The sequence below is a fragment of the Dermacentor andersoni genome, chromosome 1 (genome assembly GCF_023375885.2).
Source record: "Dermacentor andersoni chromosome 1, qqDerAnde1_hic_scaffold, whole genome shotgun sequence".
In the NCBI taxonomy this organism is placed as follows: Eukaryota; Metazoa; Arthropoda; class Arachnida; order Ixodida; family Ixodidae; genus Dermacentor; species Dermacentor andersoni.
The window spans coordinates 303,276,782-303,302,955 of NC_092814.1; the positions used below are offsets into that span (position 1 = coordinate 303,276,782).

General features: G+C 46.4%; 2 protein-coding genes across 3 annotated transcripts in view; one reads left to right on the top strand and one right to left on the bottom strand.

Moving 5' to 3' along the window:
* Positions 1 to 23,955, top strand: part of LOC126548372 (uncharacterized) — a 56,455-nt gene extending 32,500 nt beyond the window's left edge. Inside the window, exons 9-10 of one of the 2 annotated variants that reach the window (XR_008609210.1) lie at positions 12,462 to 12,663; positions 17,409 to 17,481. Coding sequence is in view for 1 of the 2 variants with exons in the window: in XM_055063346.1 (XP_054919321.1) it covers positions 17,409 to 17,553; positions 23,770 to 23,813 (189 nt within the window). In the remaining variant the exon portion in view is untranslated. Of the gene's footprint in view, positions 1 to 12,461; positions 12,664 to 17,408; positions 17,554 to 23,769 lie in introns of those variants that run through there. The other variant, XM_055063346.1, reaches the window with a different exon arrangement.
* On the bottom strand, positions 14,381 to 17,182 carry LOC126548067 (uncharacterized). Its single transcript, XM_050196152.3, has 2 exons — positions 16,684 to 17,182; positions 14,381 to 15,205 (listed from the first exon to the last, which is right to left on the bottom strand). The coding sequence occupies exons 1-2, from the start codon at positions 16,849 to 16,851 to the stop codon at positions 14,900 to 14,902; spliced, it is 474 nt and encodes a 157-aa protein (XP_050052109.1). The 5' UTR covers positions 16,852 to 17,182; the 3' UTR covers positions 14,381 to 14,899.
* Positions 23,956 to 26,174: the final 2,219 nt, after the last annotated feature.

Below are 26,174 nucleotides of genomic sequence, written 5' to 3' on the forward strand. Positions count from 1 at the left end.
CAATGGTCGGGCCAATATAATTCCTTGTTAAAGTGGTTAACGTGGTGGACAAAAATGCATTCCGTATGCCATGCTACCACGCAAACGGTGGTTTTCGTCTCGATTGTTCTTCAACAAACGTGAGTAGTAATTCATGTAGCTTTAACCAAAAATAACAAGCGCTAAACAAGTTGGTATGTTCGCGCTAGTTGCATTACTTTTCGATATTGCTGTCCGCGAGCATTTCGTGGTGTCATATCAGGACGTGCCACATTGCACACTGCACAAGTTAGTATTGCGGAAACTGCGGCTGCATTCACAAAGTTTTTTGTTCGTAAGTGCTCTTCGCTACTGGCCGGCTGCCTTCGCTAATAATATGTTCGGTAGCAGGATTCGTTGAAATATTTTCTTACGAATAATTCCTGCGTAAGAGCCTTTTTGTGAGTACCGGCCTTGGCCTCTCGACGCGTCGACACGTGTTCACGTTATGTAAAGCAATTGCATTGACAAGTTAATTTGTACAGATGTAGATAATTCCATGTGATACAGTTGCAATACGTAGGGTCCTCATGTATATGGCCTCTTTAACGTAGAAGAACACTCTGAATTTACAGGCTTCACATATAAGGGCACGTATTCACAAAAGCTCTTACTCTAATATTGTTCGTAAGAAAAAATGCCAACCGATCCTGGTGCTGGAAATATTATTACGGAAGCCAGCCGGCCGATGGGAGAAAGCACTTAAGAATGAAAAGTGTTCTTAACTCGGCCCCAGATTCGAACCGACAAACGGCGCTCGTTAATGAAGCGAATTGTTTGTTTGCATGGACGCACCTTATGCTACGGCTTTTTGCTTGTTCCTGCACAGCAGACCTCAATATGCTGAGTCTACGAGCGTAACGCATTCGGAACCGAGCATCTCATCCTGCAGAGCTATTATGGTATCGTAGCAGAATTTAAGAAATAGACAAAATACAAACCTCGTACATTTGCTGATGCGCTTCATATTTTCGCAGCTGCTGTACGGGATTCTGCTGAAGGCGTTAATTGTCATCTGTGCCTTGATCAGCGTGGACACTTTAGGCCATCAGGTGTTTAACTGGTCAGCACTGCCGGCCTGGATGCTCTCGCACCACCTAAACACATCTGGCGACTGGCTGGCGAGCCCAAGGCGGCCTTCGACGCCGCTTTATGTTCAAGAGCTCGGCCCACCTGTTCTGTGATGGCGTCGTTTCGCGTTATATTTGGTTTCTTAGCATCAATAAGAAATCATGCTGTGTAACCTAATCTATGCACCTAAAGTAATATAACATTACGCAAGACTTGGACGAATTTCGAATTGCCGCTTTTCAACGCTACGAGTATTGCGCCTACTTTAGGTCCAATATAGTTGAAGTGGAAAGACCTCAGCTCAACTCGCGTTAAAAACGATAGCTTAGGAGTTCGCTACACAAATGTCGGAGCGAGTGCAGCTTTCCTTTTACTTACCAAAAACTCGATCACCGCTTTAAGTTTGTCTTCTTCTTTGGTAGTAATAGCTGAATTCACAATCACACAGTGCCGATACGCTTAACTGAATCGTTGGAATTGCTTTTCTGTAGCCATTGAGTAAATGTCAGCAGACGCAGGAAAGGGTTCCGTCGTTCTTATAGACAAGAAGAAACCAAAAGGAGTTCGCATTTCAGCGAACAAAAGTCGTCCTTTCCTTTTTTTTTTTTTTTTCCGCCCTGCGGCCATGAAGGTTTTGCGTCTACAGCGGCAAAAGCGACACAAGGAGGACAGCTAGAGCTCAGCCTGTTCCTTTCAAATTGTGAGGGTATTAAAACCAGAAGAGGAGGGGGAGGGGGGGGGGTCTGCGCGGCCCTCTTGTCAACGGCGCCCTTGCAACGCGCAAGTGGTTCCGCACGGAAGTGGAGGCATAAACTCGCGCCGCTCGCGCGGTCTATTTGACCCAGAAACGGCGCGGTCTCCCACTTCACTGATTTCGGCGCAATTGATGCGGAAGCTGCGGGCCTAGTGTGCGCGCCGCACCGGCCTGTCTCGACGCGACGGAGAAGGGGCGGCGGTAGCCCATTGTGTTCTTTCCGGAGAGAAAGGCGCGCGACAACTCGTTGTTAGCCGCTGTCTGCAGCCTCGAGCGACGCAGTATCTACTTGCGCGCTGCTTTCCGCTCCGAGTCCCGCGCACCGTTTGTTCGCGCGAGAAAATGTCGAAGCGCGGATACTGCCACGCCGAGCTTTCGCTTTGCGCGATTGCGTGCGACGATTGTTGGGAGGTTGCCGCTCTTCGGTCGTCAGCTTTACGTAGTCTATTGCGACACGTAACACCAGCGCCTGGTACAGCGTTTGTTTCGACGAATGTCATGTGTACTCTATACAGGGCTTGAGGGCGGTGAAGGAACGTGAGAGCGGAGCGTTAATCCGTGTGGTATATATGCGTCAGCGCGCTGCATGGTGCTCGTCAATATATGTTTTGATGCGGATGCTCCTGAAGTGTGCTCTTGAATTGAAAGGTCGATTGGCGCTGAAGCGGGGTGTGCTGCCGTACTGTACACTCGCTCAGCAAATGTAAGGGTTACCCGCGAATAGCTTTTCCGAACTGCAGTGGCACCCTAAACTTTATCGCTATTGTTGCTTCTAATTTTCGTGTAGTGTGCGATTCTGCTCGTAATTCAATCCTCAGGCAACAGCGAAGACTGTGATGTTGGTTTGGGCTGCAGTGCAGTTCCTAAACCAACGGGAGCCCGCTCCTTACGTTTGCTCACGGGTGCAGGCATGCTGAGGGGATGACTAGGCAGCATGATTATAGGAACAATCTGTTTAATTCGTAGGTACCCCAGAGGTTCACAGCCGGAGTATTTGGTGAGGCCTCTTGCTGCTTCCTTCAGTGCCTTGTTGATCAGCCGTAGTGCCCGTGTCCGTACCCGTATCCGTGGTTGATGTGTGTGTGGTAGTAGAACTTGCGTCCCACTGGGTGGTATCCGTAGCCGCCGTGGCCGTAACCACCTCCATAGCCGCCGTAGCCCCCGTAGTGGTAGCCGGCCATCGCGACGGCGATCAGTGCGGCAAGCAGGAAGAGCTGCAGAAATGTTCATCACACAGAAGATACAGACGCTTGCACCATCGGCGCTGTTTGTGCGACCATCCTTGTAGAGAGAAACCGATGTCAGGTTTGTAAAGCATGCCTCGAGGAAAATTGGTGGCGACACGATTATACATTTCCGATATCTGTAGTTAGATCAGGTGTCCTTTCTTTTTCAATATCAAATTAATCTGCGGTTAAATTTTTATATTAAGATGGTGCGCGCATAATATCTATTAGTCACCTAGTACTCTCACTTGCGCAATGGTGCCTTAAGAAGTTTTATGTATTGCCCATTTCAGTCTATCGTTGCAAAATGTGTGACACATCGTGAGGCAGTGGATAATATACAGTTAAACTGCATTCAGTAATATGTGTCCGGCAGCTTCCCTCGAGAAAAAAGAAAAGTGAGCGAACCTCAATGGTGCTGAATTCAAGAAGCTTTTCGTGCTTTTTGCCATTAGCTGGCCACCTTCGTTAACATTACGTCGAGCTTGCCTGGAATTTGCCCTTACGAACACATCTTAAAAATTAAATTAAATTATGGGGTTTAACGTGCCAAAACCACTTTCTGATTATGAGGCACGCCGTAGTGGAGGACTCCGGAAATTTCGACCACCTGGGGTTCTTTAACGTGCACCTGAATCTAAGTACACGGGTGTTTTCGCATTTCGCCCCCATCGAAATGCGGCCGCCGTGGGAACACATCTTGCGTAATAGCTCTTTGCGAATACGGGACTAGGGCCCGAATTCGCAACGCTTTTCGTTCGTAAGAGTTGAGAGAGGCACACTGTAAAAATGTTTACGTCCTTAAGGGTGTTCGCTTGTAACACGGGTAACACCGCTACCATTAAGGTTCTTGCAAAAATAAGTTTAAGAGGCAAGATCAAATTGTTGGCACAAACGAATGATGGCATCTTGTTTGCCAACTTTCTCTTGCTAGTAAAAATGATGACAGCTGTGCCAGGCGACATAATAAGTGCTTTAAATAAAGTTTCATAGCTATCCCTGTGAAATTCTCCTGTCGGATATTTCTGTGCGCCCAAAGCCGTCGGAATGATTACATAGCTTTCAACTGCGTGTTTTTTCATCGCACGTCTAGTTAGAGCTCCATTGTCGTCCTCTATAAATGTTTTTTAAGGACATAACGCTTGGGATGTTACCCGCGTGACAAGCAAATACTTTTAAAGGTGTAACCATTTTTACAGTGTACGTGCCAATATTTCTAAGGATAGACGCCTACATCTCCTTGTCATTGGCCGGTCGCCTACGCCGTTAAAGAGCCCAGAATCAAGATCCTGTAGAATTTCCTCTTGCAAACACTTGAAGCGTAGAAGCTCTTTATGAATATGGGCCCGGTGCCCGTATTCATAGAAAGCTCTTACGCTAGAATTGTTTGTAAGATCATCTTCTAGCAAATCCTGATGCTGGGCATAATATTAGCGAACGCCACCAGCTCAAGGTAAGCAGCACTTAGGAAAGAACGGCTTTGTGAATTCGGCCCATGGACCTGTATTCACAAAAAAGCTTTTACGTTGAAATTGTTCGTGAGGAAAATGTCAGCCAATTCTGATACCGAGCATAATACTAGCGAACGAAGCCAGCCAATAGCAAAACACACTTGCGAACAAAAGGCTTTCTTAATTCGGACCCGGGGCCAGTATTCACAAAAACATATCTTACGCTACAAGCACTCGTAGGAACCGATTCCAGCAAATCTTGATGACTTACCTTCATTGGCGAAGGCGGCCGGTTAATAGCAAACATCACTTACGAACGAAAAGCTTTTTGAAATAGGCCTTTATTTCACGGGCTTTAAAGAAGCACAACTTTTCTCCTTTTAACATAGAACGACAATACAGAGAAACGACGTGCTATAAACAATGTGCCCGATTTTCACGAGGAGCAAAATTCACACTGAGATGCAGTCTCAACGCTTACCACGATGCTATGTTACTCGTCTATCGAGACTACTATCAACCCTTTAATACCGACAATGGAAAGCGATTACCTGCGTAGCATTGCGCTCGAATTTGGCGATCTCTCGTTTATTCCTGCTTGACAGCTGTCTACGCACACTCCAGCGACTCCCGAAAAACGCGAAAGCGCTGTGTTCTCGCATTTCGCTTGAGATCATCTTTAAGGGCCCCGGTACGCTCTTTCGATATAACATTGCACTACTCGATTACGAAGGTGGCGCGAGCGCAAGGGGAACACCGTTGCGCACGCGTGGCCCTCCTAATCAGCGCAAGTCCTGTCGTCGTCTTACTGTCGCGTGTGGCGTAAAATGAAAAAAAAAAAAAGAAAGGTAAGCGACGGTTCAAGTGGTGGCCCCAGCGCGAAGCGCGGCGCATGCGTTGAGCTAGCGCCTCCGAGTACAGCGGGGCAAAGTGGCGCACACCCTTACCGTGTAGAACTTCATCGTGCCGCTCGCTGAGGGCGATCCGTCCGGCTTCCTGAGGAGACAGTGATAGACGGAGTGCGGAACAATGGGCCTTTATATATCAAGAGCGAGGCGGGTCTGCCCGGAGCTGCTGACCAAACAGGTCGCTCTTGTTCCCGCCCGGGCCAATTCTAGGATTGTGGGCGCGCGAGTTTGGGGCACAGCAGCCCTCGCAGCCGACGTCTCGCGCCAATGGGCATGGGACCCACGGCGAGAGACGGGCCGTTCCCGCAGACCGCACATCACGGCGCGCGGTTAGCCGAGGCTGAAGGGAAGGAAGGTTGCCCGCGCCGCTTTCGGCGACGTCTATGCGAGAGGCGGGTGCTCTTTCTGATAGTGTTCACCGGCCGGCTGCACGTTTCAAGGTGTATCAATTTAAAGGTCCGTATCAGAAGGGCAGATAACGAGAAAGAAAAAAAAAGCTTCTGGGCTTCTTTCCGTTGATCGGTGCACGAGGCTGCCTGCAGGCACATTCTCGCTGCTACCTGGTGGCAGGTTAAACGCTCCAAGGAAGCAGCTTGAACAGAATCCAAAGCGACTGACACGCAAGCTGTGCTTTCTGGTGGCATACACCTGTAATGGACCCAACACCACTCGCCACGTTCAAGGAGGAATTGAACGCCCTTGACCAAAATCGCACGCGTCCCATATTCAGCAGCAATATTATTCGCCGCTTGGGAAAGTCGGCTAGAACTGACGAGTGGAGGCCCGAACTTTGCTATAGCACGGTTTTTTTTCAAATCAACCGACAGAGAGAAAAAAGGACCAGTACACCTAAGCTCTAGACGCTCAAATACTAATCTTTATTGGAAGTGTATGAAAGATTATATACACGGCATGTTAAATATTACTGATGTTATTACGAAAAAAAAAACAGCAAAAGAAACAAAAATCTCTACCTGAATCGCGGTTTGTGCGAAAGAACCGTGCGCGCGGGCCATGGCGAAGTGAGCGGCCGCGCCTCTAGGCGTCGGCTCCACAGTGCGTCAGCACCTTTGGCGGTGGCGCACGGAAAGGAAGCGTCGTCGTCCTTGATAAGCGATATGCTCGACGCACTGTTGAGAGCGCTCCAATATGATAGCGCACAAGCGCAGTCACGTGGTTTTATTTCATATTCGCGGGCTCTCTTCAAACGCAAAAAAAAAAAAAAAAATCGCCACGCGGCATGTGCGTTGCCACAAAAAATTGGATCGGTCATTTCTGAACCACATCTACAACACAACGAAACATATTTGGCGCTAAAGTTAAAAATTTTGCATAATTAATGTTGGTTAATTAACTAATTAGGCGGAATACCAAAAAAATACTCTAAGGAGAGCCACATGACGGCAAACCATATGCCGTTGGTTTCATTCAGCTGCGGCTAACCACTTTTTTTTAAAATCCTTGGCACAATCATCATACCTTGGTGGTGAAGCCGCATCACACCACCAAGTTATGATGATTAATCCCCAACTAGCCCAACTTTCCCCATTACTGTCCTTGGCGCTAGTTATGTGGAACACCCTGTATATGGGCCATTGGGTATGTGCCGCTGGCTGGGTATCTGCTACTTCTTGTGTGCCCATTCTTGGCAAATCTTTCATGAACAGCTATGTGGCGTTCTGACACAGAGGATAAAGGATTCTTAAATTCGTTTACATATGTGTCGTAGTTCTCTCTGCATCACCTCTCATCGCCATTCTTGCCTCGACAAACATACACCGTCTTCGTCCGCTGACATCGCTGCGTCGACCTCCCACACTGTGCGTCTGCCTGATTTAGTGTTTGGATTTCGGCATAGCTTGTCAACGATGTAAAGCCTAAACATAAAAATTTCAACGTGCGTTCATTGCACGTTGGTCTGCATAATTTTTATTTGCCCCCTCTGACTTGTCTCGCCCGCCTCGACCAACTCTAGATACCTTTTTGGGAGTTCACAGGGCATTACTTGAATGTTGTATCTTGCGGCCCACCAAAGAAGGGGAACCAAAGCGCATAACTTTCATTTTCAACAGTTTCATCGTAGGTTGTCAGCTATTCGAATTTCCTCTCGTGTAAGTCTTCGTTCTTGGTCAGGGTCACAACTGACGCGGAGCATCCGGTGAAGATGGTCGAGCAGAACACTTTCAATAGCCCATCGGGTCTTAAGGTGCTGGACGCGAATTACAGGCACCGATAGATATGTCATGAATTTTATTTGCGTTTATGTACTACCCTCAGAGCCATATGAAATTAAATGGGGGAATTGTTACAAAGTATTAAAATAAAACAACAAAACAAACGAGCAACTGCAGTGAGTTCTGGTAATGTAATATTTCTCCTGATTATACAATGTTAGCTAATTGTCTCACGATAAAGCTTGTTATCAGTGATGACTACGACACTTGAGGGAAGGTGGTTGCATTCCTGAGATGTACAGGGAATGAAAGACTGAAAGAAAGACTTCGGTTAACATGATTCAATTCCTACCTTAGTACGGTGATCGACGTGCTTTAAAATGTAGTTAGGCCGCAGTATGAAGCCGTCGGGAAGTGCGGTGTTACGGAAAATTTTATGAAATAGCGAAAGACGGGTGACATTGCTGCGGTTAGCTAATGAAAGAAGTGCTTGGTTAGTTTTCAGTGAGGTTATGCTCGTGGTACGGTTATAGTTATTATAGTTGGGGCAGCCCAGTGCGTAAGTCTTTGTACAAAGGTTTCCTCCAGCCGAGATTGATTTAAGGGAACAGAACAGACGCAAGAAGGAATTAACGCCCGCTTGCGTCCCAACAGAGACACTATTTTTGGGCTATATAAGCAGAGAGCTGAAGGAGGGACGGGATTTCTGGCGTAGAGATAGAATATTTCTGCACGCTAGGTCGGCGGCACTGCATCTGACCGTGTCTCTTCACCCAATGCAATCGTGTGCAATCACTACACTCTCGTAAAATGTACATGCATACGTGGTATAGCGATGCTGTCGTAGAATCCCGTACGTCGAGAAATTGGCGGGCTATCAAGCGAAGCCAGCATGGCATAAGTGCTAGGCGGCCGTGGCGCGAATTTAGCCATTTTCTTGAACGTTACGTAATCTTGGCGCGAATTTAAGCGTCGTCATGGCGGGGAAATTCTTGTCCTCGTGCGTGTGTGTGTGTCTGTGCGTCGTTTTGAGTATGCGGTAAACAACGAGAACTTGAATGCAACCTTGTTTGTTTTAGGAAATGTCAAACGCTGCTTGCTGTGCTTAGCATCGCATTACTTCACTGTGTTCACTGTACATGTTCAAGACGTTTTAGCATGCGTTAAAAGTGTTTCCTGTTTGCTTGTAACAGGGGGAACGGACGCCCTTCAAGTGAAGCAGACCTTCACTTTTTGTGTCGGGCCACTTCTGTATTTTATATGAAGAGGGAATAGAAGGAAAAATGCAAAGGAAAAGTGTGTGTGTGTGTGCGAGGGGATGCTGTTCAAAGAGATTCCGGTTATGAATCCATAGCTTCTATTCCAGGTAGTCCTGTTTTTTCCTAGGTGAACAGCTAACGCTGCTGATCTCCAGATACACAAATTGATGGAAATGACCAAGATCATTACCGGAATCGTCCAACTTCACTTCGCAATGGTCTGTGTTTATAAAGCACACACCAATACTGTCGCAACACATCACAATTCAGATTAGAGAGCCCTCGGGGAAACGATATAGTGCAACGCCAATGCCGTCAACACATGGACACCCTGCCAGAGCTATAGCTGTGGAGAGCGCCGAGCCAAGTGGAATGAACAATAGGCAAGCTGCGTGAGTAACAAAACAATGAAGCAGAGAAACTCAAAGCTGGATGAGGGCTACGACTACGCAAAAAATTCGTAGATGCAGTGGAGCTCGGAGAGAACCAGGAACAAGAAAACGCGCGCGAAAAAAAAAAGTTTTGCCCGTTTAAGGGTGCTGGTTTGTCCCGTGACTAGAACGCTTACCCTTAAAGGGCCCCTCACCAGGCCCCATAGCAAATTTTGGTTATACGCTAGAAGTCGTTACGTGTCCTCTAGGGAGCGTTCTGCCACTAAAGATTTTTCAAATGAGCGCATTAATAGCAGAGATAGAAATATTTCCGTGTCGCGAACCCATGATTTCGGGAGGCGAGCTTCACCGCAAAACGTAGACGCTCTCTCCACCTGCCCCGTCGAGCCTCCGCAAGCGAAATTTCTTCCCTGCGTTCTCCCATACCGGACCTCGAGGATGGCCTGACGCATACGTCACGGGCCCCGCCTTCATTTTTTTTTCTCCTCGCTGTTTTGCAGCGCGGCGCACTTCCGTTGACGGCGTCGCGTGCGAGCTGTTCCGATTGTCTCGTTTCGCGCAGCACACGATTTTGCGCGATGTGCACGAGGACACCTGACTAGCGGTATAAGTCTGTGCTACACAAATACTGAGGCAGACACGAGTGGATTACAGAGCATGACGCCGCGCTGGAACGCAGTAGAAAATGACATAGCTTGGGTGTCTGCGCGCGCGACTGCACGACGTGGGAACAAGCAGACGAAACGGAAGTACATCTCTTGCTGCGGTGCGAAGTAAAACAAGAACATTCAGACATTAGGTTTGTGTTTTTTATTATTTCTCTAAGCATTAATTCGTCTATTCTAGCAACAGATTACACAAATACCAGATGTTGGCTTGAATAATTCTCGAAGTCGCGTGTCACCACGAGCGACGTCACAGCGCGAACACGTACGCGTACGTAAGCGCACTATTACGTGCACGTCATCCTCTGGCTTGGAACGCGGCGGCCGCGAGGAGAAGGGAGAAGGGCGTTTGGTTTGAAATGTCAGATATTTCTGCGGCGCGCAGCGATGTAATGCTTTGCAGACACGATCGTTATCGCGCATTGTACGCTCTGCGCTTGTAAGCTCAAAATGGCCAGACCTGGTGAGCCTTTAAGGCTGTCAAAAACAGTTTACTGTACACGACAGCAATATTAAACCATACACCTCCGATCAGAGAAGCGGTAACTGACAAGTGTACAATTATTCCGACCGCCTGATGCGCACGGAAAAATATGGCGCGAGTTTGACAGCGACAGCAACTCGAGCTGGCTTCAAGCAGGTTTTCGTGTCGCCTATCGCCATGCTTGGCTCAAGGATAGTTGGCAATGAGAAAAACTTCCCTTGACTCATTAACAATGAAATCTTGTCCGTTCAAGCTACGAGCGCTGGCCGCGGGACAAACCAGCACCTTCAAGCGTGCAAACATTTTGACTGAGCACAAAATCGATAGGTATTTTATATCATCACCCCGCCACGACCCTCGCAATGCCCAGGACCCTTATTCACACACACACACACACACACACACACACACACACACACACACACACACACACAAAAGAACTTACGCTAGAAATGTTCCCAATAGAAAGTTTCAGCCAGTCTTTATGCTGAACATATTATTAAGCAACGCGGTCAGCCTGTGGCAAAGAGAACTTATGAACGAAACGCTTTGTGAATTCGGTCCCCCGTTTTTAAAGCTGTGTGGTGTTTGGGCTGACCTTATTTACGGCAAGTGCAATTAGATATGCAGCATTTTGTGTATTAAAATTTATTCCATAGTAACATTACATCCTAATTAGTTTTCCGCATTTTTTGTTTGGCTCTGTAATTATTAATGGCGCTTTAATTCCCAGCCTTCATGCCAATGTCATGGTAGTTGGCATTGAACCGGGTTCGAGCCCCACTTTCGCGACCCATGGGAATTGACCTTGATCGCACCGCACGCTATTTTTCTTTTGGCAGCAGTACCGGTTTCGGGCGCATAACTCTTTCGTTACCACGTGAAAATGACCGTTTATCGTGTGTGTAAGGAAATCGTTTTTTTTTTATCTTCGCAGGTAACGCTTCAGCATGTATGGCTTAATAAAATATTTTCGCAAACTAAATGGTGTTTCCATTGATGCAAGTTAAAAATATTTACCATATGTTTCACAAAACTAAGCGAAAGCAATATTTTTGTTAGCACTTCATAAGGTTACGAAAAATATATTATACTTGTGAAGCTACTGAAGGCAATGGAAATTCAGAATATGTGCCTATCGGACAGGTGATACAAGGACTGAATAATACAACAAGCTGAACATTTCGGAAGCCAGGGTACGTAGCCTGGTATCCGAATTTCCATCCTGTTTGTATAGCTAGTATGTGCGAACAACAGTGTTGTATATTTTTACTGTCTACGGTTACAAATTTCTCGCCAATTCAACGTTTTCTCAGCTTCGGTAAGTTTTGACGGCGACCGTACGTATTCTGTGTATCGGTGATATTCGAACCCTTCCGAGTTCTTTCGAGGAGCTTCTTTGAGTCTTAGAAGTCGCTCCAACAAACAATCCAGATTTTTTACGCAAGACACCCATTTAAGCCGTATGCCTGCAACCTTGCGTGCACGTAAGCCACATCGTTCCCACAGTAAACTTCAAATTTCAACCCGCTGCAACGGTCACTTTAACAGCAATCAATGCGGAGGCTTGGCGGACCCACTTGCCGCGTCGATCCCTTTTCTTGAGACAGGTTTTGGTGTGGAACAGGGAGGAATGGATACTTTTTCCTGCATTAAGTGCTTCGCTGTAAAAATAAAAAAAGGAATAAAAAAAAATGAAGCGAAAGAGAAGGAAAGGAAATGGGCATCTTCCTCGTCATTTCTCTTTTGGCTACTTCAAGATGATGCCCCGCGCGTTGTAACCATGTACAACCTTGAACGTCTATATAGAACAGCCAACTGCGACGTTGGATAAATAGTAATACAAGGCAGGGGTAATGCAACGATTCTGTTCCAGTGCTATTCAGTTTCGGACTCCGCCCGCGGACCCAGTGGCGCTCGGCCCACGTTGGCGCCAGAGGACGGCCGGCCACGGACGGTACGTGGGTGATAAGAAAGGAATAGAATACAGCAAAATTAATCTTTACATTAAGCCGGCCCAGGGAGCAACATTTACGACTAGTAGCACTGTTTCTTCTAGGTGGTTCCAGCATCTCATGCCACTACCAACACTCGGCACACTGGATGCTTAACAGGTGGTCTGCCCTGCGGCCATACTTGTCGGGTATTTCACATACGCTACTTCGACGATGGCGCCGCGATAAAGTAGAGGAAATCGTGACACGAGCATCAACTACAGGAGATGAACAGCACTTGTCGCCGTGTTTCAAGTGAAAATAAAGGTAATCCATGTTCTGAACTGTTCTTGCCGTGGTCATTTCGAACATACTGAAAAACGTTTTTAAAAAGTGCAAGGCTGTTTTCACTGCTCACGCGTTCGTGGGAAAAAAAGAGTTAAGGCGCCCTACAACAGTTTTTAACATAGCGAAAAATCGCGTACTAGCCGCAAGTCAGTGCTGTCGTAAACTAGAACCAAGGATTATTCACTTGCGCGCAGCAGGCAATTTTCCATGAAGCACTGAGGTTCGCTCATTGCTCTCATGTGGCTTCTTCGAATGCACCCTGCCTATCTGTCTACTTGATGACGCAATCGAGACACTTTACGGTTTTCGGTACGATTTCTGATTACGTTAGAAAAGATGATCCTGTAGAAAAATAAATATAAAAAAGAGCAATGCATCTTCAGCAGTGTTATCATTCTCCAAACTAGTTAGCTCTATAGAAAACCAATAAAAACAAAGGCTACTGTATATAAAAACACAATAACATTTCACTTCTCCACTTCTGCTCTGCAGCGGCTGTGGTCTGATTTATTTCGCCTCATTCGTAGTGCAAGAACACGTAATTGCTCGAGTTTCGTTGACTGCCATGCTTAACTTGCACTAGCCTACTCTGGTGTGCGTTTGTACTTATATGATTACTTTGCAAACATTTGGGAACATATTAACACAGGGCCAGGTGTTACCGTTGGTAATTGTAGGCATGCTGTGTAATTATAGGCCTGTCGAACACCATGTAGACTTGTTGCACTTTCTATATGTACAAGCTCAACGGAAGACGCTTCAACAACCGTGGTTCCCACGGTGTTCCCAAGATTATGACGCATCTGTTCTGCATACACATTGAACGCAAAGGTGAATACACTTGTATGAGGTTTCACACCAAGGGAAAGTTTCGCGCTGATCTCCACCAAATATTCTTAGAGCGCATTGGACAGCGTCTGTGTAACCGTTCGCAATGTCAGCACCCTGGGATACCCGAAAATGGGTATCTCTCGTCCTGTTAGAGGGCGAGGAACGAGCGCCTGCGTTAGCGCTTTTATGATGCACGCAGCCAAGCCGCCAAATCGAGTTCACGACCGCTAACGAACACACAATTTCACCCATTTCATCCTTGAAAGCGCATCGCTGTCCATAGATGTAAAAAAAAATAATAATAGAAAATAAAAGAAGAACCATGCAGTTATTGCTTTCAGTATTAAGCAGGACATACGCTCCTGAATCAGGAGTAAAATATGGCTCCTCAGCACTGCCACGTGTTCTACTTTAAGCTGATTCTTCCACTCGCTACACTGTGTGTTACGACATTGCTGTCTGAAATTTTAGCGTTGGTTCTGCGTTACCTGTCCATGTGGGAGTATATAGTCCAGGAGAGAACCGCAGAGTTTGGCAAGACGCTAACGCGGACGTCGTAAATAGTAGCCGTCACGTTATCAGTGGAAAAACAAAAGAAACACAACAGGAAGCAACGGAGCATTGATAGGTATGCAACCCCATCCCTCTTTCTGCATGTACGGTGGGGTAGAAGCAACATGGGCAAAGCGGAAGGGCAATGATTTTCAATAACTCTACTAGAATACTTCTTTCTGGCAGACATTCCCAAGGTGATTCGCTTCGAAGCCCAATGAATTCCACATATTTCTTAAAGGCAGAAGTACTTTCACAACTTTGTTAAATACATTCAATAAGTTTTTTTTTCTTTTCTTTTTTTTGGGGAGGGGGGGGGGGGGGGGGCATTAAATCGTACAGATGTACCAATGAGCCTGTCATACTGCTGGTCATTTGCAGCGTTTTAATGGCAGAAGAAGGATACTCGTGATACTGAAGAAATAGACCCGGTATACTAAGATCTGTACGCTTTGGTTTTTCCGTGCAGGCGTCATTGTGTTGATGTAGATTAATTATTCAGCAAGTCTTCTCTCTTGTATGGGTCATGCAGTAGCACGATATAGGGCGTACTAAGTCAAAAAACAAACTTTCTGTTACTGACTGGTGGTTGACCCACTGCGCTGACATGTTGAAACAGAATGTACGCAAATGCTGGTCTGTAGCCGCCGTGTTTCTTGCAATACAGTTTTTAAGTTCGCACAGAAGCCGTGTCCGCCACCCCTGATCCTGAGTAAATCAGAGGAAGTCAAATTGTGGGTTCGCTGAGATTTTATTTTCGGCGAAGGAACATTGTAAAACAGGAAATTTTTGGCCCAGAAACAGCGAAACTTAGCGTCACCCCGTCGTGTCTTCAGCCGTGGTATCCGTGTCCGTAACCAAATCCACCGAGTCCGTATCCGCCGTATCCGTGCTTGATATGCGTGTGGTAGGCGAACGCGCGGCCGACTGGGTAGCCGTATCCGTGTCCACCGTAGCCGCCATAGCCGCCGTAGCCGCCATAGCCGCCATAGCCGCCGTAGCCGCCGTAGCCGCCATACCCTCCGTAGCCGCCGTATCCACCGTAGCCACCCAATCCGCCATATCCGCCGTAACCGCCGTAGCCTCCAAAGTATCCGGCAAATGCGGTGGCAACGAGGGCGAAGAAGACGATGGCGATCTGCACGAGGCATTGATGAAGATGTCAAAGCAGTGGCACTCAGTAAAGCGACTACTTTGCAACGTCACTGAGCGGACATTGAAGTTAAAGCTCATTCGTGAACATTCGACAGGCTGTGACTGCGCAGTTTTATATAGGACGCAAAGGTAGCAGGATGTGAGCATACGCCCATAGGCGTGTAAATATAGCAAGACATGGTGGTGCTGATAGCGCTTGTATAGGTCATGTGTTCGTTCGTCTCCTGTATGATGTCTCAATTCCATTTGTAGTAGGTCTGTGCAGCTCTGTCCGTTATGCAAGTTGTCGAACCCTTTGAGGCATTCATATAAACCTGGTAATCAGATTGGTGCTCATCAACTCATACTCACAGGCAGTCGTCGCTGCTAGTTTGCTTATTTGGTTTGGAACCAAAATAACGCCTACCAGAAATACTTTTTAGGCAAATAACTATTAGAGTTTGGAGAGGAAATGGCGAGGGCAGCTGCAGTTGATTTATTTGTTATCAGCCTGTTATCAATTTACTCATTGGTAGTATCGTCTTACAAATGGTCTGATAAACAAAACAAAAAGTGATGCCTTTGATCCATGCTATAGAAAGAACTAAGCGGTCCAAATCGGAGGACAACCGTTATTTGTTCAAAATATGCAGAATATACAGCTAATGGCGTCCCCAGTCAGTAGCCCTAATTGTTACTGGTACTAGCACGTAAATAATTAAGAAGGAATGAATACACGTAAGAAGTATTAGGTAGATGCGTAGGGATTCACGTTTTAACAATTGAGCGAGTGTAGGGCCCGTATTTACAAAGAAAGTTCTGCGCTAAAGCTGGTAGCCAGACTATATGCGAGCCAATCGCGAATGAGCGCCTCAGTAGCAAAAAACACTCAGGAACGAAAATCATAGTGAATTGCGCCCCGGGTTATTCGTAGCATCTAGTTGGTCTGCCAACTTAAACAGCCCATTCCCATAAAGATAACTCAGTAGGCATGCGAAAGCTTGTACGCTTTCCCGCTGATGGAAAGGAATAGACTATGGGTGCTGCCGAGCGAGTATAATTCTGCACGCAATAGGTTCCCGTTATAACATAGCCGGACAGTTACATATTGCTTCTAAGTTGCATTAACTTTTATATGAAAATGGGAAAAGAAACAAGAGAAATTGAGAGCAACGCGGCGCTTTTGACCCAGAGAGCTCCCTTAACGCTAGGTCAGGAGTTAAGGAAGCATGCTCTGTACAGAAGAGACAGCAAGCTACTGGAAGTGGAAAGCCATGACTAAGCACGGACTAAGAAAAGGTGAAAACCGCCGCGCAACGTATAAGCTAACTGAGCGCCACAGTCGTGCGGCGAACTGGATGCATGTTCGCCGTACGACGGGAGTATCCAGTGCGGGGTAAGCAAGGTCAGCCATCTTCCAAGTGCACGTATTCCACACGAGTCGGCGGCTGCAAGCGAAGCGGGCGGAGTCACGGGTCTTACCAGGGACCTCATGGTTGGGCTTGCTACTGGCTCTGCTGGCAGTGACACAACTTGAGCACTCACCGGAGGCCTTTTTATACAGCGGTTTTTTCCCCCGGCACCGCCTCCCTTCAGGGCCCAGGGTTCCCTCGCAAAGAAGTCGTTCCAGCCGGTCTGCATTCTGCACATGTCCCGGAGAGAGAGAGAAAAGAAAGAAACACGTTTCGCGACTTCTTTTGTATCCAGCACAGGTCGACGCGTGGAGTCGGCCACACGGAGGTACACGTCACGCAAAATGTGATCGAAAAAGAAAGGAAAAAAAAAAAGAAGCCAACCGCCGTTCGCGCAAGGTGTGTGTTCGGAAAGTGGGGGTAACCTTATCCTCGTAATTTAGGGTTCCGGTCGCCCCCGGGGCGTTTGCACGCACTCGTGCGGGTCTCTATTTTAGTTTTCCCTCCCCTTCCAGATTCTTGCTGGCTGGAGCGTGAAGGTTATGCAAGCCTTTCTTCACGCCATCTACGGCGAACCACGCGAAGAGGGGGGGAGTGAAGTGCTCTTCAATCACGACTAGCTCAGAACACGCGGCTCGGTTTCAAACTTACAACTGGACTGGTTTCTGGCGGCACCGGGAATTGGGCAACCCTTTTTTTGTGTGTGTGAGGGGAGGTGAGGGGGAGACGGAGTTATTGTTGTAGAGGCCACGCAAATGCCGAAAAATTTGTCTTTCATCATTTTGTTCATGCCAGATGCGTGAGCGACGACTGCCAATAGTCGAGTCCAACCCGACCCGAGCTTCTATGCCAAGTTATGGGATGCCTAGTCTGGTTTGCCAGTCATTGCGAGGTACGGGGACGGTTGACCCTTGCACGAACAGCAGACCGAGGCAAGAGAGTGAGTCAACTTTGTCTCTCACTTTCCCAACACTGCATTCGATCAACTGTGAAATTTTGTTCCCCCTGTTCAGCAGTTTTGGTGCACCAAACTAACACCAGGTGACAGTAGCAGCGAGTTTTCATGCTATATTATGTTGAAAGTGTGAAAGTGAAGCGGTAGAAAATGAATAGTCTCAAACTGCATCACTAAGCTATCGAAAGCAAAGTGAAGGTTGCATGGGAATGTAAACAATAGATGAAGAAACCAGGGTGTGCCAGCATTCATGTTAATCATAAACCATGGGAATGTAAACAATAAATGAAGAAACCAGGGTGTGTCAGCATTCATGTTAATCATAAACCATGCGAATGTAAACAATAAATGAAGAAACCAGGGTGTGTCAGCATTCATGTTAATCATAAACACACACACACGCACGCACGCACGCAAGCACGCACACACACACGCGCGCGCGCACAAATTACCAGACTTCAGCGATTCTGCCTGCTGTTCTTGCATTGCGTTGCTTTAGCCTGTGTACACTGTTTTAGGTGTGTGAATTGGGTCTGTAGCTGGTCGGAATTAATCTCAAGTAGTGGAGTGTGAATATCCTTGTTTTCAAATACACATCAATTAAAATATATGTTATCCAATATCTTCGATTATTTACTTGGGAGTGAATTAAAAGGTCAGTAGAACTATTTTGACCTGTCAGCCTGAGAAAAAGTCAGTACCTCTGGCCCCTCCACGTGGCCGTAGTAAGACGACCAGGAACCTTGGTGAACTAACACATTGTATATTTATTCAGAAGCGGCTGAGTTGAACGGACTTACGCCGTCATAGTGTGTATGTGCGTGCGTGTGTGTGTGTGTGTGTGTGTGTGTGTGCGTGTGTGTGTGTGTGTGTGTGTGTGTGTGTGTGTGTGTGTGTGTGTGTGTGTGTGTGTGTGTGTGTGTGTGTGTGTGTGCGCGTGCGTGTGCGTGTGCGTGCGTGCGTGCGTGCGCGTATGTCCTCGCTTTTTTATTTTCATTAGTAGAAATGTATGCCGTGCTAGGTCTGATTATCGAAGCCGGTATTTCAGAAGTATTTCCGATTTAATGACATTCAGTAGGTTCGATATTCAAACACCTTCCTTTCACCGATATTCAATTCCTTTCTTCTGGAGCTCTTCGGCGTTTACCATACCTCACAGATGAACTTTGTAATGAAAATGGTTGCGCTGGATGAATGAGCTGGCGTTTGTGCGATTAAAGAGGTTGCGCACGTTGATGTGTGCAAGCATGGCCTCCGAGACCCACGAACTTCGTGTGCGCTGCATCGACCTCGTAGCGCACTCAGCGCTTTGTTTGAAATCATGCACGTGGTGCTCGCAATGGTGCCCGTGCTCCAGCGGCACACTGCAAGCTTAGTCCTAGTAAACTCGTTCTAAAGTATACCATACCTAAGCTCTTGGATTCTAAATCTTTTGCTGTACGGGTGACAACTTGAACGTACATTGAGCTCAGACAGAAGGCCGTTATCCGCCTGCACTTTCTCGTTGCATCCATTATACGCTTTAAAGAACAGACCGGACGTACTTAATTACTGTCAGTAATGCGTCACTTGTGAGCAGTATTCATTACAAGTTCAGGGCTATTAGCGTAACTTCGTATACACTGACTAAAAAGGCTACGCAGTCGTCATGAACGGATTACTTCAGCTCCGCTTTCGATGCCCTTCTTTATTTTTTTCGATTATCACATCAACTTCCCGCTAACAGAGAAGGGCAAACGAAACAATAATCTATCATGATTATTGTAAGTATTGTGCACTGTACAGTCACTCATTGGGCTTTTTCGATTTTCCACTTCTGGCTACCCGCGGCCTGCCAGAACCTGCCAGGACGATTTTGGTCTGGCTGCTCTCTGGAAGTTCTCTGGCTAGCAGATGACTAAAAGAGGTGATGGGCGCTCGCCGCCATCTTTGCGGGGACTTCACAGATTGCAACGCGGGCGCTTTAGGACTTAAATTTACATTGGTCAGCCAACTGTCTACGGTCATCTTCGGGTTTCCTTACTTCTAGCGTTATCTTTTTAGGTGCTAACGCACCATTCCGCATTGCGAAGCGGTATGATACGAGCATTCGTGAACCGTTTGAAGCTTTTGTATGTGTATGTGTGTGTGGTCCCGAGGCTTCTTCGCGGCGATCAGCGCGCCACGCTCTCATGCGTGCAGTTATCTGCATCGTGTTCCACGCAAGTTGTAGACGCTCGTTCACACATATTGCGGTATATTTTCAGTTCGTCTTTCTCTGGTGGTGTTCCTTTTCATATATCTCACGTATGTATGCGGAGATATCTCCTTTTTCTGTAGTTAGCGAAGGCGTTGCAGCTAGCCCGTGTTCGCTCCGTCTCTCCGTCGTATGCTTGGGTGGCAGCTCGAAACCGATATGTGTCCGAAATGCAGGCCGTTGATGTAAGAATGCACTGGTTGAGTAATAGGCACACGTACATTAGACAAACATACATTGGCTTATTGCTCTCACGATGACGACTAATGTTGTTTTTCGTGTAACTTTTGGCTGGTAACAGGCGGCGTGCATTTCTATGCGTCAGCCGCGTCCCCAGCTCCCTAGGGTCAAAATGAGAAGCACCATCAGCCATGACAAACTTTCTGAAATCGAAGCCCAAGCAGGTCGGCACGAAACTTTATGCGTGTAAGACGTCCCCGATATCCTGCTTTTTCAGGTCTTGTGAAGCGATGACACAACGCCAACTCATCAATGTCGCCGGTGGGCGACGTGATCGGTGCGAGCAGGGATCCTCGAGTTATCGCTTTCAAGGATACAATCACTTACGCACGATTTCGCGTCTTGTCACCGGACGCGTCGGAGGCCATCTGTTGCGTGTAGATGAGGTTGGCCCAGTGCAGAGTCGCGCGAAATCGCCCGAAAGCGATCGCATCCCTGAATGCAACTATACATTTTCAAGCTGGCAACGCATAAATGGGCCGACTACGCCGGGCGCGCGACGACCTCGTCGCGCGCTGCCAAGCTGGTAGCATGTTTACATTCGGCCAGCAGTCCCGGCGTTCGATGTTGCAAACTTCAGGCAGGTTCGGGCTGTCTAGGGATCCCAGCCCACGTGACTTCCTATCAGGAGCGGAACTAGCTGGCTGCCATCTGGCTGTCAGCGGGCTGCCAGAACTCCGAAAGTCGAAGATGCCCACTCACCACGGGAAAAGATAACTGCCTAAATTTTATTCTGCAATTTCCACAAGCTATGGGAAATTCGTAGCTAAATTCTGAGTTTGGCCACATAGGACGTTTTTTTTTTTTCTTTTAAGAAGTGATTTGTTATTAAGCATTTTATTTGTTTTTGGCATCAGTATTCATAACTTGGATGTATTCCGTATTTGATCTACGGAAATTAACGAGCAAAACTTTATTCACTTACTGTATTCTTGCGGACGTTCCCAACCTCCTCTGTTTAGTTTACGTGCCTTTGCTTTTTCTATCCACTACTGTTTCCGTCTTTTATTACGCCTTACCTTTACCACAGTGCAGGGTCGCAAACCGGAATCTTTTCGGGTTAACCTCCCTGCTTTCCTCATCCCTCATCCCGTCTCTCAGTCTATCTCTACTGTTGACTCAAGAATATATAGGTTAGAACGAGGTCTCGTATTTCGTACCCCTCCATTTCCTATTCCATTAATCTGCTTTCATTGTGTCTTGCGCCGAATAGCCAATCGGAATTTTTAAAAATTATTTACCATTTCACTTCACATTCATATCGCCCTTCGTCATGGGCTCGAACGCCGCCGAGCCGCCCTTATTGCGGGTATCGGCCACTCGCCGCAATGTATGATAAGTAAAGTAAAATAGAAGACAAAGTGGAGCGTTACAAAATACGGCCCATGCATGCAGCAGTTTAAGGAAATTAAAGCTGAAGGAGCCACATAACTTCTGTTGCCTTGAGGCAGCACTTTCTTCCCCAACCATTCTTTAGCGCATGAGACTGGACGACCTTCAGAGGTTGCCATTGGTCCAAGTTTGTGAACGTTAGGACGCAAATTTGACCATGAAACATGTATTCCTCCGTCCTTGGTGTGGGAAGCGCGAGTTTCGAATTTCATTCCTCACCTTAATTTCAGTTCGTTGACCGTTTGACTAGTTGCTTGAGACAAACGGCGTTCCAGCGGCTTGTTTTTTTTTCTTCGTCTTTGTTTTTTTTCTTTTTTGCTAGCAACCGCTGCTGGTCATGCACAGTAGTTCTACGCATTTCAATTTTATTAGTGTTGTTTTTGTGAAAACGCATACGTTGTCTCTTCTCTTTTTCTCTGTCTTTTGGAAGCCCGATATGTGAAGCAATCTCAGAGAACGCTCCCTCGGACATTAGAGTTTCCTTTCTGCTCTTTCTTTGTTTTACGGTGATGAAGGACAACATAGCAACGCTTACTGACCGCAGGCTTCAAATGGAAAAGTACAAACTGTTTGCGGCCAGTTGGCAAGCGGGCACTAATAAGCGATTGCTCTCAGTGAACGTGCAATGTTTAATTGGCAAACGTCCTTCGTCAAGGCTCACCGCTTCCGAAAGCTTGCGCCCATGCGTTCTCGCAAAAGTGCCCCAGTCGCAGTGCACCCAGGAGAGGCTGCGGCTTTGCAGGGGCTGCGGGCGTGTTCGAATGTCACCCTCCAAACTTTTCGATGTGGAGCAAATGATAAGGAGATAATGTGTATATAGCACGCATTTGTTGCTCAGATGTGGGCTCCGCGAACCATTCGCTCGTTGGTTGGGACACGACTGCGCCAAGTCCGTTAAGTTCGTCGTTTACTTAATGCGAACAGGCGACTATCACGCCGTGCCGCAGTGGCCGCACCACAATGTCTCGGCGGTAATAGCACTTAAGTAACATGGTGTTTTAGCACACCACATGTTCGAAAAGTACTTGCCAGATAGCCTTTTTGTTTAGAGTCACAGTTTCTGTGAACGATTTGTTTGTGTTAGGTGAGCTAAGAATCTAGAAAGGCAACATTAGGTATACCTACATTGTACGAAGTCGAGATAGCTCTCATTTTCCTTTACGTCTGATTTTTGTATTAGTGCGTGTTAGTGTAACCGATGAAAGTTGTACCACGAACTTAACCTGATGTAGGTTCAAGTTGTCGCATGAGGGTATATGTTAAAATTATGTCACTGATATATGGGAGATATAAACAGTCGTCTGTTTCGAACTATGTAATCAGAGCCAGACACTATGCACACAGTTTTTTTTTCATTTTTTTTTTCAGGAGATACAGTTGGTTTAGGTACACGCGAGCCACCGTTCCGCACACAAGATGACAGTAATTTATTTGGCAATGAACTAACTGATTACATGTAATTTTCTTTTAACTTTTATCGGAAACAACATCACGACATCGCGAAAGAAATCCTACTGCTTTTGACAAGTTTTGAGAAGGATATCGCAGATGATCAGCCGAATAAAGATGCGTGTCAAATATTCCACCATTAAATTTATATTTTCTTACAATTTCAATGGCATAGTCTACAATGAGCAGTGGCGTCGATATTGTAATATTGCGATTAATTGAACGGAAAATAACTGCCTCAGTTTTCTTAAAATTAACAGTTGAGCTAGTTACGTGTGACCAATTTTGGAGGCTTTTTAAAATGTCGTTTGCTTCAACTAGTAGTTCATTGGATAAGTTTCCTAAATAAGAATAAGCTAGTGTAATCGGCATATATTATAAATTTTCTTTTATCGAAGACATTGACAAGGTTATTTATATGCACATTGAAAAGAAACGGATCCAAGATGCTGCCCTGTGGTACTTCGCATATCATACATTGAAAATTGTAGCTAAAATCATAGGCGCAAACAGATTGCTGCCGTTTTTTCAAGGTGTCACATTAAGAGTTTAAGCGAACTGCCTGTTATGCCGTATGTGTATATTTTTTCTAAAAGAATATGATGATTATTGCAATCGAAATCTTCACTAAAATCAACAAAAATGTCCAGTGTTAGAAGTTTGTATACAATGTTACGCAAGATAAATTATTTTTGTCCAAGTAACGGAGATTCCGCAGATCAGCCTTCTTTAAAACGAAATTCAGAATCTATAATCAGTCGATTTTAAGCGAAGAAAGTTTTCAAGAGCTTAGCAGTATATGTCTCGACGCTTAGAAAAACTAGCGGAATCGATATCGAGTGGTAACATGGATAACAATCCATGTTGTTGTTTATTTTTTTCAGGTTGGTGCTTTGTGATATACGGAAAATACGCATCATATATTTGACGAAATTTTCCTATGGAGGAATTGTATGCTTCGTCTGCACTACTATGAGTATAAATTTCAAACCAATCGGTGTTATTTCTTATTTCTATAGATTTGATAAGATTTGCATTATTAAACAACTGATAGGTAGAGGGCCTGTCTAGTACAAGTGGAAGGTTTTTCTTTAACCGACACAAGAATTGGGCAGTGGTCACTATGGTCGGACGACAATGTGCTAGCACATTCGACAGTAGTGTCTGCGTTCATGATGTGTCTATAGTAGTCTGACTGGAACCCGTAATTCGGGTAGGCGATACTATCACGTGTGTAAAGCCGTTAGATTCAATTGTAGAGGTGCTACTAGATATGCTGGGCCAGTTGATCTATACTGACACTTGAGAAAACCAGCGAAAAAGCATGAGGCGCAACCACGACGGAGACACCTAACGTTGTGGTGTCTCTAATTTCCGTCGTGTTTGAGTCCCAATTTTGTCGCCGATTTTCTCACAATTCAATTGTGTTGCTAAGACCAAGTAACCTGTAACTGCCTTCGGCCATATTTATATTAAAATCTTCTCCCAAGAGTCACACCGCAGTGAACACCAAGTCATTGCGGAATAGAAGGCAATGAACAAGCTGACTCTGAAGCGAAAGTGGCATACACTAACGGCATCTTCACACGAATTGCTTTTTCACGAACTGATATTGCTGCCATTCTTTCACGTTCGGTGAAGACAGCATCGGAAGAAAATGGCGCATATACCAATCCTTGCCACGACCGCCAGCATAGGCTAGACTCAAGTTTCAAATTGCCGCTCCCCGATAAGATTCGGCGAGACGATACCAGGAGACACTCCTACGTTGACTGAGACTTGGTGTAGCAAATACACTACAATATGTGACAAAAATTGGACATGAGAGTAATCCTAACTGTTGCTTCTGCTCTACCCACAAGACTATTCAATGAGTGCTCGGTGTATGCCCCCAGTATGTGACCGCGCGGAACACATTTATAGCGACAGTGTCGTCTCTAGACTCCCGGCCTCTTTCAGAAACACTTCTAGGATTCAGGGAAGGGGTCTATAATGGGCTACGAATAGTAAAAGCTGTGTTAGACTTTCTTTCTGAAGTCATTCTGGACAGCTGGCTGTGAATTAATGTGCACTGATTCCTATGACCATTGCATCCATCATAACTACTAAGCTGCAAACAATGAAATCTTCCTTACCTCAGTAAGGAAGCCTTAATTGCGGTGAGGCTACCTTATGTCACTCTGAAAGCTTCCTTACTGAGGGGCCCTCGGTGAAGGCTTCCTTGGTGCTTCCTCAGCATAAGGTAGCTCCAAAGCTACCTTCATGCGTCCTTAGGCTGCTCCTGGCCCTGAACGAGCGCTTCACCTCACTGCTTAACCACGTGACCTTTGCTTGCGCATGCGCGCTGTCGCCCACCTGCGGAGCAGCGCGAGCACGGTACGTCTTGCCAGGCATGTTCGTTTCAGTCACGCGTGCGGCATGAAAGCGTTGCTAGGCGTTGCTAGGCGTTGCACGACGCCGGCGTGCCAGCGTTGATGGAGCACGTCAAGTTTTACACTGTAATGCGCTACTTTCTTTAAGTTTAGCAAACAAAACTAGAAGAAAGCGTCCACGCTTATCTATATTAGGTCTTCAATTTAAAGATTGGGCGACGATACAAAATTTTTTATTGAATAATGATGTTCGCGTAAAGGTTTTAAGAGATAATCTCGAACCCATGCATGCGGCAACCGCTCCTTACGTGAGGACGGGTGAAGGGAGCTTTCAGGGTACATTTGCTTCCTCCATCGGTCCTTCGCTGTAAGGAGGCCTCACGTAAGGTTAAGAAGCGCTCGAAGGAAAGGAACGTTTCACTGTTTGGGCCTAATTATAGTTATGATAGATCTAGATGACTTTATCTATATACACGCTTTCAATTAGTTATGAGTATTTCTATATTGTTTTGTGTATATTGTATCTGTATATATACAGTATGTGCCTTTTTCTGCATAGTGTGTGCCTTATAGGGGACGACGACGAAGTTCTTGCGTTCGGTTGGTGGTTTCTTTTGATGCTGAAGTTTTTTGTAATTTTGTGCTTCATCTTTCATTAGCAACCCCCAGTGCTGTTTTTACTGGCCCTCAAGACTCCTGCTTTGCTAGGAGGCTCTCCCTGCAAAGCTTGCGATGGAGGAGATGGTGGTGGAACCGTCTGGCGGCAGGGACAGGCCTTTAGCTGCAAGGAAGCGCCTCAGCTCTTCAGCGGCATCAGAAGCTGGCGATTCCGAGTCTGATGCAAAGTCGGATGGCTCGGATACCTTGATACCTGCTAAGCATTGGCCTTCAAGACGGAAGCCCTCGACATCGTCCTC